This window comes from Pelodiscus sinensis, chromosome 7, assembly GCF_049634645.1.
Source record: "Pelodiscus sinensis isolate JC-2024 chromosome 7, ASM4963464v1, whole genome shotgun sequence".
In the NCBI taxonomy this organism is placed as follows: Eukaryota; Metazoa; Chordata; order Testudines; family Trionychidae; genus Pelodiscus; species Pelodiscus sinensis.
In genome coordinates this window covers 1,058,412-1,072,355 of record NC_134717.1, presented here as the reverse complement: position 1 = coordinate 1,072,355, position 13,944 = coordinate 1,058,412, and the positions used below count along the sequence as shown (strand labels likewise).

The window sequence follows — 13,944 nt, the reverse complement described above, 5'->3', positions numbered from 1 at the left end:
ATGGTTTTAAATAATGTGGCAGCCCCAGTTGTTGCCTTTGCACCGGGCGTGTGCTGTTCTGGGCTCCCGTGTGTAAGAAAGAGGCATTGGCACAGGAGCAGGTGCAGAGGAGGGCGAGATCGATGATCGAAGGGATGGAAGTGCTTGGCTTGCCTGGCCTAAACAAAGGCCGGGAGAGGTTCACACGCTGGGGGGATAAAGCCCAGTCCAGGGGGTGGGTGGTTATACCAGGTACAGGCCAGCGGGGATGCCAGAACAAAAGGCTACTACCTGGCAATCCCCAAGGTTAGGCTCGAGTACCCCCAGGGGCCAGGGCGTGCGGCCAACCTGCCAGCGGCGGGTACCCCCGGCGGCCAGGGCGAGCGGCCGACCTGCCAGCGGCGGGTACCCCCGGCGCCCGGGGCGAGCGGCCAACCTGCCTGCAGCGGGTACCTCCGGCGGCCGGGGCGAGCGGCCGACCTGCCAGCGGCGGGTACCCCCGGCGGCCGGGGCGAGCGGCCGACCTGCCAGCGGCGGGTACCCCCGGCGGCCGGGGTGAGCGGCCGACCTGCCAGCGGCGGGTACCCCCGGCGGCCGGGGCGTGCGGCCGACCTGCCAGCGGCGGGTACCCCCGGCAGCCGGGGCGTGCGGCCGACCTGCCAGCCGCGGACCCCGGCCGACCTGCCAGCGGCGGGTCCCCCCAGTAGCCAGGACGGGGACGCAGTCATGGGGAGGGCTCTGAGCTGCAGAGATTCGTTCCTAGGACCTGCTGGGTGGGGCTTGCTGCCATCCGCGGGGGCCAGCTGGTGGCTGGATTTGGTGTGGGGAGGGAATTGTCCCTGGGTGTGGGTGGCCAGTGTCCCACCCTGCAGGAGCTCAGAGTCCTACCGCATCCCCAGTCCCAGTGCTCCACGCGGCCAGCCCCAGAGCGCCAGGGGGTGGTCTGACCTCCAGCGGGCAGGGCGGCTGCAACACTCGCTGCCCAGAGCCCCTGCAGGGGCAAGCCAGCCTGGGCCTGCCAGGGCACAACGCTGGGAACAGCAGGAGGCCTGGCCTGGGGGCAGGACATGGGCGGGGACATGCTCGGCTGTCAGTCTCCCCCGCCAAGGTACCCAGTGCCCCTGGGCATGGCAGGGCCCCTGGCTGGAACTAGAGCAAGGGGGCATCTCTGGAAGGTGCCAGTCAAGCCGCAAGGGGTCAGTGATTCAGCCGGGGCTTGGGGCAGGCGCAGGTCAGCCTGGATCCCGCTGCTCCCTTCTGGCCCTGGCCTCTGTGGGGCTGGGGGCTTGTCCCCAGGGGGCCAGGCAGAGCGGCCACCCCGGCCCAGGGCTGGCTGGGAGCTGCCCACCTGGGCACCGCTGCAGCTTGGCACAGCCTGGCTCTCTCTTCCCCCAGGCCTCCGGAAGCTGGAAGGCTTTTTCGCCCTCCTGATCACGATCATGGCGGTGACCTTTGGCTACGAGGTACATTCCCCGGCTGAAAGGGGACGCTGGGGCCAGCACTTCCCCCATCGTGGGCAACCCCGTCAGCTAACGCCCTCCCCGATCTCTGGAGCCCAGCGGGATCCCCGTGACGGGGGGGGGCACGTCAGATCCACGTTACAGGGGGCCACGTGGGCTGCCCTCTGGTCTGACGGACGTGCCCGGCCAGCGAGACAGCTGTGTGCACAGCGGGAGCCGGGGGCGTCTCAGCCGCGCTGGGGGGCATGGCAGAGAGCAGACAGGCGGCTTTCCTCTCTGCCCGTGTCCCCGGGCCTGCCCCAAACCCAGCCCGCCCGGGCCCTCGTGTGGGGCATTTGCAGGCCGGTCGGCTGCCCTCGCTCCTTGCCTGGGGAGGGGCCGTGTCTGGCGGAGGGTTGTGCGCGACTAGTCGACTGTCCGATAAGCCCCGGCTCACGCCCGTCCCTCGCCGCGCCGCTGCCTTGTAAACGGAGGAAGAGCCCCTTGGGCGGGACGCGCCGCAGTGTCCCCCGAGTCGCTGATGAAATGCAATGTAACGCCCCGGCCTGGCTCCCAAGCTAAGCAGGGGCGGCCTGGGCAGTATCTGGAGGGGGGACCCCCCGGCCAGGGAGGCTGGCGCTCTTCTGGGTGAGGCGCTGCCTTCCAGAGACCATGGACTCGGGGGGGGGGGCAGCCCCACCTCCTGGCTTGGGCACAGCATAGCTCTTTGCCTCCCAGGGTTTCAGTTGGGGAGGGGGTGGCGTGGCCTTGCCGGGGCTCCTGTGTCATGGCGTTGGGGGGCTGCCCCACAGGGATCTGTTTGGGGGATTGCTCCATCGGGGCAGGCTGGCGTTAGCCCCTCCGGGGCACAGGGCCACGGCGCCGGGGCTGTGCTGTGGGAGACCTGGCATGGGGGGTGCCCCACAGGAGGGAGGGCTGCCAGGGCACCTGTGCCCCCAAGCGCAGCAGATCTCTGTGCCCGGGCGGGACCCGGCTGCAGCCGCTCACCCCCTGCTCTGCCCCCAGTACGTGGTGGTGAAGCCAGACCAGCGGGAGGTGCTGAAGGGCATCTTCTTCCCCTACTGCCGCGGCTGCGGGCGGGAGGAGCTGCTGCAGGCTGTGGGCATCGTGGGAGCTATCATCATGCCGCACAACATCTACCTCCACTCCTCCCTCGTCAAGGTGAGGGCCCGGCCCGGGCACCCAGCAGCCGCTCCGCCCCGGGGGCCTCGTCTGGAACCCGCTGGGGCCCCGGCGCACGGCCACCTGCAGCACTAGGAGCCCTGGGCGCAGTGCGTGAACCCGCCAGAGGGGGCGCTGCTGCACTCCCAGCCCCTGCAGCCGCCGGGTAGGGATGCTGGGGGCGGGTGGGGGGCACTCAATGTACCGGAGTGTGGGTGGGATAGGGGGCAAGTGCTGGGCTCTGATGCCCCATGCCCCAGGCTGCACCCCACCCACACTGTGTCCCCCAAAGCCTCCTGGGAACCAGCTGAGCATGCCATGCCCTCCACAGGCCACCCCTTCCATGGGCTCAGGGCTCCCTGGAAGCAGAGCACATGGGCGGCCGCCCAGGAGAAATTCAGGGGCCCCCACAGCAGCTTGTGGGTCTGTTGTGGTGCACGTCTGCACATGCCTTGGTGCACAGAACAACATTTATTCCGCACTTGGGTGGAAAACAAATTAGAGGGAACATTGGCCAGACGCCCTGTCCCGGGTTGCGGAGCCAGGCCCCCTAGCGCGGGCCTGGCTGGCTCCATGGGGGGTCCAGGCTAGGCCTCCGTAACACTGCCCCCCACCCAGACCCGGGATGTGAAGCGCTCCGAGAGGCAGCAGGTGCGCGAGGCCAACATGTACTTCCTGATCGAGTCCTGCATCGCCCTCTTCGTCTCCTTCCTCATCAACCTCTTCGTCATGGCCGTCTTCGGCCAGGCCTTCTACCACCGCACCAACCAGGACGTGGTGAGTCCCGGCCATCAGGGGGCCTTCTCCCCTCCATGTGCCCCACAGACTCCACTCCACCCACTGGGCTCCCCTGCTACCCACCTGCACTTCCCAGCAGCTCCCACAGGGGCCGCCCCTCAGCGGTTCCCACGGTCCTTCCTGAAGGTAGGAATAAGAGATCCTCCGGAGAAGGGCTTTATTCCGGAGGATCGCGCCAGTCTAGACGCTTTTTTCCGGCTTTTCCCCAAGCCAGAAAAAAAGCGGCGGACATGTTTATTTAAATCTGCGGGGGATATTTAAATCCCCCGCGGATTTCCCTATGCTGACTTACCTGATTTGCATCCCTTTTCCGGAATTTGTGGCCAGTCTAGATGTAGCCAAATTGAATAGGATCGGTCCCAGGACTGACCCTTGGGGTACACCACTAGTTACCCCTCTCCATTCTGAAAATTTACTATTTATTCCTACCATTTGTTTCCTGTCTTTTAACCAGTGCTCAGTCCAAGAAAGGACCTTCCCTCTTCCCCCCCTGATATGCCCCCCCCCCCCCGATACACAGCTCACTCATGCCGTGCACTAGAGGGCAGCACACACACCCAGCAGCCAGGGGGCTGCCAGTCTCTGGGCTCTGATGGGCTCTTGTGGGGGGGTTGGTCCCACTGGGGGGGGGCAGGTAGGGATGTGGGGAGCTGATCACTCTGCCTGCTGTAGGGCCGCCCTGCTCCTGCCCCCCGCCAGCCCTCCCAGTCCCTCTCCCCATTTGCCAGGCAGCCTGCTGACCGGGGCCCTGTGTGTTTCAGTACAACGTCTGTGCCAACAGCAGCGTCAGCCAGTACGCCCCCATCTTCCCCACCGACAACCAGACCGTCTCGGTGGACATCTACCAAGGGGTGAGTCGGGGGCACGGACCCCTCCCGGGGTTGCGGGGGAGGGGAGAGCCCAGCGGCACGGAAATGTCTTGACCCCATGCGGGGGGCGTTCCCAGCCTGGGCTCCCAGGGCAGGACCCTTTCTCCAGCAGCACCCAGGTGCCCACCACCCCCTCCCGGCCCCCTGCTGGAGCCATCAGGGTCCCTGCTGTTCCCCCCGCCCCACACACTCGTACCCCACCCCGCCCCTCACTCCCACGGCGGCACTGCCCCACCAGCTGACAGACAGACCGAGGGGATACTAGGAGCAGCTGACCTGCCAGCTCAGCGTGGGAGAAGCCGGAAGCAGATCCAGCCCCCGCCTCCCTGCAAGGGAGGTTTTGGGGTCCCCCTTTGGGCCTTGCTAATAGGACTCTGCTCCATCCCCTTTCAGGGCGTCATCCTGGGCTGTTACTTTGGCTCCGTCGCTCTCTACATCTGGGCCATTGGGATCCTGGCTGCAGGGCAGAGCTCCACCATGACCGGGACCTACGCTGGACAGTTCGTCATGGAGGTGGGCCGGGACCGGCTGGGATGGAACCAGCACTTCCCTGGGAGCCCCCCGGCTTTGGTTTGGGGGTTGGCTTTTCCAGCCCCGCTTGCTGCAGAGCAAAACTTCCAGCTGTGACCCAGCTACCGGCCTGAGTCAGCAGAGACCTGTGCTCAGCCTCACGGAGCCAGGGGTGAACTGCCCTGTTCTCCCTGGGGTGTTCACTCTGGAGTCTAATGACAGCAACCATCGCACCAAATAGAATCATAGAACTGGAAAGGACCTCGAGTCATTGTCGAGTCCAGTCCCCGGCCCTCACAGCAGGACTAAGCACCATCAGAGCATCCCTGATAGATGTCTAACCAACCTGCCCCTAAATATCTCCAGGGATGGAGATTCCACAACCTCTCTAGGCAACTTATTCCAGTGTTTAACCACCCTGACAGGTAGGAAGTTTTTCCTAATGTGCAACCTAAACCTCCCTTGCTGCAGTTTAAGCCCATTGCTTCTTGTCCTGTCCTCAGAGGCCAAGGAGAAATTTTTTTATCCCTCCTCTTTGTAACACCCTTTCAGGCACAGGGTGCTGTCCGGTCCCCTCTCAGTCTGCTCTTTTTGCAAACTAAACAAGCCCAGTTCTTTCAGCCTTCCCTCCTAGCTCATGTTCTCTAGACCTTTCATCATTTTTGTTGCTCTTCTCTGGACCTTTTCTCATTTCTCCACATCCTTCTTGAAATGTGGTGCCCAGAACTGGACACAATCCTCCAACTGAGGCCTAACCAGCGCAGAGTAGAGCGGAAGAATGACTTCTACGTCTCGCTCACAGCACTCCTGTTCATGCAGCCCAGAATCATGTTGGCTTTTTTTGCAAGAGTGCCACCCTGCTGACTCATCTTCAGCTTGTGGGCCACTCTGACCCCTCGATCCCTTTCTGCAGGACTCCTGCCTAGACAGTCACTTCCCGATCTGTGTGTGTGCCACGGATTGTTCCTCCCTCAGTGCAGTAGCCTCTCTCCGAGTTATGAACGAGTTACGGACCAAACACTTGGCTGTAACTCGACCGTTCGCAAGTCGGGGAACAACTCTGCTAATCCCCTCATGCCCCACCCACAGCCCCTGCTGGCCCAGCCCTGCCTCCCCCCCCCGTCCTGCCAGTGCCCCTCACGCCCCACCCCCAGCCCCTGCCGGCCCAGCCCTGGGCTTCCCCTACTGCCTGGCCAGTGCCCCCCACTCCTGACCCAGTTCCTCCTGCATTTCGTCCCCACACGCAGGCCCAGGTCATGCTGCCCTGCCTCTCGCTGGCCGTGCCCTCCCAGGCTAGAGAGCCAGGATTGCAACACATGCCGGATCAGGCATTACCGGACGGATGCAGCGGGGACGAGACACGTGGGGGCTTCACCTGCGTTCCCTGGGCAGGGCGCCCCGGGGGGGGCGAGCAAGGAGCCCAGTTAACGGGTGTTTGCTCCTAGTGCGGACAGGGCCCGGGAGGCAGCGCTGTCCCGCCAGGGCAGACATGGGAATGACTCGCACCCCTGGGGGGACGCGATGGTGGGTTCGGAGCCCTTGGCTGAGCGAGGGCGGTGGGGGGGGGGGTAGAACTGGCGGGGGTCACAGGGTGAGCGACTAGGCTGGAGACAGGCAGAGGTGGGGGTCGGAGGAGCAGCCAGGGAGGGCCCAGCCAGGATGTATCAATACGGGCTCCTGGAGGGGAGGGGACACTGGCTCCCGCTGGGGAGCAGGAGGGGCCGGGCTGCCAGGGAAGCTGGAGGATCCCTGAGACCGAGCAGGGCTGGGGGCTCTGGCCTGACACCGCTCCCAGGCTGCAGGGCCTGAGGCCAGGCCTGAGGGGCCCGAGGCAGCAGGTCCGCACCCTTGCCAATGAGGGGCTGTTTCAGGCGGCAGTTTGCCCTGTGGCAGGGGCTGGCTGCCGACTGGCAAGGTGGGTGCAGGGGTTGGCGGTTCCCAGAGGGGGAGGACCCCCGCGAGTGGGGCCCTGCGGCAGGGCAGGACCCAGGGGGCGGGCGCTGTGGTCTGGGAGGGCCGTGGCAGAACCGCTCCCGCACGGGCCAGAAGGGGGCGCTCCGGGGCTGCCCGGCACGAATTCCCGAGTGACCAGCAGGAGGCGCCGCGGCGCGTCGCACCCGGGGACACCAGCCCATGCCGGGGAGGGGGCAGCGCCGGGCAAACGCCCCCGAACGCCAAGGCCCGGCTGGAGAAACCGCTGGGGTGACTTGGGGGCCGACCGCCTGCTTTCTGGCCTCCTGCCAGGCTCCGGCGTCAGGCGCCCGGCGTGTTCTCACGCGCTCCGGGCGCCCCCTTTGCCCCCCCCCAGGGGTTCCTGCAGCTGCGCTGGTCCCGCTTTGCCCGCGTGCTCTTCACCCGCTCCTTCGCCATCCTCCCCACCGTCTTCATCGCCGCCTTCAAGGACGTCAGCCACCTGACGGGCATGAACGACCTGCTCAACGTGCTGCAGAGCCTGCTGGTGAGAGCCGGGCGGGCGCACGGCGGATGGGGGCCGGTCCTGGGAGCGGGGTCCCCTCCTCCTCACCCTGCCCCTCTGCCTTGCAGCTGCCCTTCGCCGTCCTCCCGGTTCTCACCTTCACCAGCATGCGGCCGCTCATGCAGGAGTTTGCCAACGGCGTGTGAGTATCTGCCCCGGGGACCCCGCCCCCACTGGCCGCTGCCTGGCGCCGCAATCAGACCCCCCCAGGCCGATATTAACAAGCAGCAGAACCCCAGACCGAGGGGCGGGGCATCCTTCAGCCAATCACGCAGTGAGGTTGCGGGAGGGGCGGGGCATAGGTGGGCAGGGCCATGCTCGCCATGTGCTAGCCAGGGCATGCAGCCCGGCACGGGGAGCTCAGCTGCAGGGGAGACTCCCCCTCCGGTGCCCGCTCCAGGCAGGCGTTGGGAGGGGGCCGGGCTGGGCTCACGGGCGCTCTGGTCTCCTTGCAGGGTCAGCAAGGTGCTGATGGTCCTCATCACCGGGCTGATCTGCGCCATTAACCTCTACTTCGTGGTGATCTACATCCCCACGCTGGGCAGCCTGGCCTACTACATCCCCCTGGCCTTCGTGCTGGCCGGCTACCTGGCCTTCACCGCCTACCTGGTAGGGGGGCTGGGCAGGCGGGGCGGGGCCTGCGCTCTAGGGCTGGTGGGGGCTTGGGACCTATGTCCCTCCCCAGTGCCTGGCCCAAAGGGGAAACCTGCTGGTCAGATGGGGGGGTTAAGGGGGAATCCCTCAGCACAGCCCCTGGGCTCCGAGCAAGACGAGGTGTCTGGGGCGTACTGGCCCCTACCTGCTGCCTGGCAGACCCCAGCCTGGGGGAGACCAGAACCGGCTGCCGCGTTATCCCACCCCCAGCCCCGGTCGGAGAGGGGCTTGGAGCCAGACTCTGCTCCCTTCCGGGCACGTGGCTCAGGTTGGGGGCTCTGATCCCACTGGACTCTGGGGCAGAGAGTGGGGGTCCTCTGCCATCTCCCCCCCAGCTCCAACATGCCCCGCCCCTCCCCCCACTTCACAGCTTTCCCAATCAGCTGCTCACCTGGCTTCCCTCTCGCCCCCGGCAGATCTGGACGTGCTGCATTGCACACGGCGCTGGGTTCCTGGCCTGCGGACGCCACAGCCGCTTCTCCTACGGGCGCCCCCCCACGGACCCGCCAGCCCGGGCTGGGCCTCCATGATGGGCCCGGCCCCTGCCGGCTGGGCACCCGCACCAGGGGCTTGTCCTGCCTCTGGGTCTGTCTCCCTCCCCGGGGGGAACCTGCCTGTCACCACCAGCAGAGATGGGACTCGGGGCTGGGCTCCCTGCCCCCCCACACTGACTGACAAGCAGCATCCAGGACGTCCCCCATCTCAGGGCATGGGGGGGGTGCACTGACCAATCAGCACCTTCGCTTTTCCAGTTCCTGTGAACAGCCCCCCCCAGCTCTGCTGCTGCTCCCCAAACCTGAGCCACACACCCCTGCTACCCGCCACCCTGGTCTGCCCTGCCCAGCCCTGCCGGGGCCCCTCACTCCCCACCCACAGCCCCCACCAGCCCAGCCCTGCCCCCAGCCCTGCCAGGGCCCCTCACTCCCCACCCACAGCCCCCACCAGCCCAGCCAGGGCCCCTCACTCCCCACCCACAGCCCCCACCAGCCCAGCCCTGCCCCCAGCTCTGCCAGGGCCCCTCACTCCCCACCCACAGCCCCCACCAGCCCAGCCCTGCCCCCAGCCCTGCCAGGGCCCCTCACTCCCCACCCACAGCCCCCCACAGTCCTGCCAGGGCCCCTCACTCCCCACCCACAGCCCCCACCAGCCCAGCCCTGCCCCCAGCCCTGCCGGGGCCCCTCACTCCCCACCTACAGCCCCCCACAGCTCTGCCAGTGCCCCTCACTCCCCACCCGCAGTCCCCACCAGCCCTGTCCTGCCCCCCAGCCTCCATTCGCACAGACAGTGGAGGCAACTCACCCCTGGGGAACCCTGGAGCCTCGCTGGTGGGGCTGGGAGGGGCCGGCAGCTGCGGCCGAGGGGAGCGAAAGCCTGAAGGAGACGGGGAGTTCGGGTCACAGACCGGCCGGCCAGGTGCCGATTTGGTAATAAACTTGATTTCCAGGGTTTCCTCCAGGAGGGTCGTTGGCTGGTGCAGGCCCACGAGGGGAACCGCTCCTGGAGCCAAGCCACCGCCGGGGCGCCGGGCCGAGCCTCCCGCCATGAGCCTAGTGTTGCCCTTCAGCGCCGGTCACTGCTCCGAATAGGAACATTTCCCAGGAACCCGCCCCGTCTATGCCACAGCACGTCCCACGGCGTGCGGCCACCTCTGGGGTGGAGCATGGCAGCCATAGTGAGCACTGCCCGTTAGCAGCAGGGCCTCTGATCAAGGACACCTGGCAAAGCCCTTCTCGGGGAGCAGGCCCGGGAGGTGACACGGTGCAGACGGGGGCGTAAGGGTCTCCCCAGACAGGTCCCCCGGCTGGCGAGCACACGGCGCTCAGCCCCTCGGCTTGCGAGGGAGGGACTCTGGGACGGGGCCACCCCCGCCAGCCCTGGGCCCCCGGCCCAAAGGGACCCTGGTGCCTACACACTGAGCTGCTGCAGCACAGTCACCCGTGTCCTGCTCCAAAGCGCCCCCTGCTGTTCCAAGGGCATTTCTGCGGCTCCCCGCTGCAGGAAGGGGCCCTGAAAGGGTTAAAAAGGAGCGTGGGGAGGGGAGCGGCTCCATTTCCCCCTTGGAAATACCAGGCGCATCCCAGCTGGCTTTGCAGGGAGAGGTGGGAGCGGCGGGGACGGAATCCGGACCAAAGACCCTCCTTGTCCCAAGTGTGCCAGGCCTCGGCGTTCACTAGGGGCAACGGCAGCAGACAAACCCACCCGGGCCAGTGGGTGACGGGGAGGGATCACATGAGGGTTCCCTGCTCTGTTCCCTCCCCTGGGGCACCTGGCGCTGGTCACTGGGGGCAGCCAGGACGCTGGGCTGGACAGACCTTTGGGCTGGCCCCGTCTGGCCGCTCCGGCTCTCCTGCAGGGCCGCGGGGTCGCCCGGTCCCTGTGTGGCCGCTCGCAGGCAGTGACGGCTAAAAGCCACTGGCCGATGGCTGGTTGGCAACAGCCCCAAACCTGCCAGCCCTTCACAGAGCCAAGCAAGCCCCCCCCCACCCCGCTTTGCAGGTCAGCCCCCCCAGAGCCTGTAGCTAAATCAACCAGCGACCTGCTGTGGAGGCGAAGGAAGCTGGTGCTTGGTGACCGGGCTCCGGGGCGCTCCAGGGCAGGAACCCGAAAGGGAGGCGAGGGCCAGGGGGACTACAGCTCCCAGCATGCATTGTGGCCAGTGGTGGGGCTGGCTCTGATGGGCGAGTCCCACCCTGTGGATCTGTCTCCCAGAGCGTACCCCAGGAAGCAGCAGCTCCCCCCCACACCCCGATTCAACCAGGCCAGCTGTGGAAGGGGAGCGGCGTGGGCTGGGGGGTGGAGGCAGGGCGGGGATCTGGGGCAGTCCAGGGGCCGCTGGGCCCTTGGAATACTGCACCCCCTTGGAGCACAGCTGCATACAGGGGTCACCCCCCGGCCAGCTGGGAGTGGTGGGGCCCGGGTGCAACGGCTCAGCCGGCTCCCCTGCATTGGCAAGGGATTTTCTGCACAGATGGCTAGGAAAAGGGGGCACCCGCCGCCAGCAGGGACAGGGTTAAACAGGGCTTGGCACTGCCCCCGGTGCCAGGCTGCGGCGTCCCCAGCCGTGGGCAGCTCCCAGCACCATTCACTGCGAGCAGCTGCCTCTGCGAGCTGGCAAACCCCCTGGGGCCCAGCACCGCCGCCTGGCGCTCCGGCCTAAGTGAATTCGCAGCCCCCAGAGAGCCTCTCCTCCCAATTAGCGCTGAGAAGGGAGCCCTCCCCGGGCCCGGGCGTGCTAATAGCCAGCTCCCTGCTCTGCTCAGCTGGCGGATTTCCCACCGCCGGCGCTCTGGGCCTTTGCCCAGCTTCAGATCATCCGGGATCTGCCAGCCCCAGGTCATTCCTGACGATTGCTCCACTTCAAGCCTGCGTGGAATTCTCCCTGCCTGCAACTGCCCGGCTGCAGCAGCGCCACGCTGGCCTGGCTCGCTTGGGGGGCAGCTACGCCTAAGGGAGCCCCCCAGAGCCCCGGGCAGGAGAGGCTGTGCGGGCCACGCCGCGCGCTGCAGCAAACGGCGTGTATCTAGGAGCTAGCACCTCCGCGTACAGGCGAAGGGAACTAGCGGGTCCCGCGGGGGGGCCCTCACTATCCCTATGGGGAGGAGGGCGTGTGGCCGGTGAAACTGACAGCACCGTAAGCTAAAGGCAAGGCCCAGCCGCCAGCACCCTGAGAGGGCTTGCCTAAAGTTAGTGAGCAAATCAGTGATCGAGCAGGAAAAGCCCCAGATGCGGCGTCCTAGCAGAGCCTTGGCAGCATGAACATCCTCTAACTGGAGAGCGTGAATCCAGGTGCCGCTAATAGGCAGCAGAGTTAGAACAAACCCAAGGCAGTTTTTCTTCATGCAGCGCACTGTCAACCTGTGGAACTCCTCGCCGGGGGATGTTGTGAAGGCCAGGACTGTAACAGGGTTCAAAAAAGAGCTAGATACATTCGTGGAGGACAGGTCCATCAATGGCTACTAGCCAGGACGGGTAAGGAATGGTGTCCCTGGCCTCTGTTTACCAGAGGGTGGAGATGGATGGCAGGGGAGGGATCATTTGACGATTCCCTGTTTGCCAGCATTGGCCGCTGTCGGCAGACAGGACACTGGGCTGGGCAGGCCTTTGGTCTGACCCTGTCTGGCCGTTCTATGCCCCGGACAGAGCTGCAGCCTGCCAGACAACTCCCACCTACATCTGGTTCGTCGGCTCCCAGACCACCAGCCTCCAGCAGGGGAGCTAAGGGGGATCTCCAGCTGACGCCAGTAGGAGGCGCCTCGTCCTCCCTGTGGAGAGCAGCCTCGGCCATACGGCAGCATGGGAGCTGTAGTCCCACCCCGGAGCCCAGCCTATCGCAGAGAATGGGAGCGTGTGCGCCTGAACTACAACTCCCATGAGGCACTGCGCGCCTGAACTACAACTCCCATGAGGCACTGCGCGCCTGAACTACAACTCCCATGAGGCACTGCGCGCCTGAACTACAACTCCCATGAGGCACTGCACCAACATGTCACTGTGTACTGCATGTTCTGCTTTCTGGTTGAAACATTTTGGCTCAAAAATGCCCCACCCAGCTCCCCCGAGTGCAAGACACAAAGTCAGAAACCGGGCAAGGCCTCCAGGGCAGGGGGTGCCTCCCGCCATGCGTCCATGCAGCACCTTGCCCCGGGGCCCAGAAGCGGCCTGGCGCTGCTGTGGTCATAGAAGTACCCGCAAACTGGGCTGTGCAAAGGGAAAGACTTTTTGAACCCTGGATGTAGCATTGCAGGCTTGAGCCATGGAGCTGGCAGTGCTCCCACGGGACGAACATGAAATCCTACAACTGGCAGGGAACTCCAGAGGCATCAAGTCCAGTCCCTGCCCCCAAGCACCATCTAGCCCATCCCTGGCAGGCGTCTGTCCAACCTGCTCTTCAATATCTCCCGTGACAAAGCCCTGTTAGGGCAGAGCCGCTCTAGGGCCTGCTTTTCAAACTGTGTCCTTGTGAGTCCATTGAAGAAAGTTGTTGATGCCACGACCCAACAGAATTCTACCTTTTCGCTGGAGTGCGGGCTCTGAGGTGGGGCCGGGGATGGGAGGTTTGGGGTGGAAGAGGGGGTTCCAGGCTGTGGGGATGGGGCAGAGGGGTTCAGCTGTGGGAGGGGGGTACAGACTCCATCTGGAAGTGCAGGTGTAACCCACACACCTCGTGCGGGCGTCTGTCCCGTGGGGTGGCACTTAGACCACATACAGTGAGAGAGAAGAACTCGGCAGCCTAAGCGGGGAGGCAGCTGGTGTTTTAGCTCAAGCTCTAGAGGCTCCTACACTAAGCTCCAGAGGTCCCAGGTTCAAATCCACCTGGTGGTGGTTACACAGGCCCTGGGGTGAGGGACTTTGAGTTGGGGGGGAGGGCTCAACGCTGGGGCAGGGGTTAGTGCTCAGGGCTGGGGTACAGGCTTTGCCACCAGTGGTTCCCAGCTAGCGGGGATGCTCAGGTAAGCTTCCTGCCTGGCCTAACACCACAGACCATGCTGGGCCCTGGAAGCAGCCAGAGACGGAGTGAATGCTGCTCTCACCTGCAGGTACTGCCCCCCAGCTCCCATTGGCCAGGGGTGCAGAGCCCTGTGCCCTCCCCAGGAGGCTGCTTCTGGGGTACCATGTGGTCTGTAGCACCAGGTCCGGCAGGAAGCCTTCTACAGCCGCCACCAGCCCCCTTCCTCCCCCCCCCCCCCGTCACCCTACAGCAAGGTGACCAGGGCCTGGTGTTCTGTGGCACCCCCCTCCCCAGGTCTAGGGTCACAGGGTCCTGGTCTGCACAGGGGGCTGGGCTGATGCCGTCCCACACTCCCTTCCAGCCTGACTGTGAGCAAATGGCCAACGCTGAGACTGTTCGGCCCTGCGGACCCAGCTGCAGGAAGGAGAAAAGGGACGGGCCAGGGCCACCCTGTGGTGACCGGAGAGCTCAGCGGTTAAGTGAGGTGGCACTGCTGAGCCCGGGGCTCAGAGCAGAGACAAGGAAGTGACACGGGATGTCATTACCGCATGGAACTCCCTGCTGCAAGATGCTGTTCCCTCGAATGAG

At 65.7% G+C, this 13,944-nt stretch overlaps 1 protein-coding gene across 3 annotated transcripts in view; it reads left to right on the top strand.

Moving 5' to 3' along the window:
• The window catches only part of SLC11A1 (solute carrier family 11 member 1), a 30,664-nt gene extending 17,739 nt beyond the window's left edge, over positions 1-12,925 (top strand). For 2 of the 3 annotated variants that reach the window (XM_075932981.1, XM_075932982.1), the window contains exons 7-15: positions 1,375-1,442; positions 2,445-2,600; positions 3,219-3,377; positions 4,160-4,249; positions 4,661-4,780; positions 7,086-7,235; positions 7,322-7,395; positions 7,709-7,862; positions 8,324-12,925. In XM_075932981.1, the coding sequence (XP_075789096.1) occupies positions 1,375-1,442; positions 2,445-2,600; positions 3,219-3,377; positions 4,160-4,249; positions 4,661-4,780; positions 7,086-7,235; positions 7,322-7,395; positions 7,709-7,862; positions 8,324-8,437 (1,085 nt within the window). In that variant the 3' untranslated portion in view covers positions 8,438-12,925. The remainder of the gene's footprint in view (positions 1-1,374; positions 1,443-2,444; positions 2,601-3,218; positions 3,378-4,159; positions 4,250-4,660; positions 4,781-7,085; positions 7,236-7,321; positions 7,396-7,708; positions 7,863-8,323) is intronic. The other variant, XR_012905094.1, reaches the window with a different exon arrangement.
• The last annotated feature ends 1,019 nt before the right edge of the window (positions 12,926-13,944 follow it).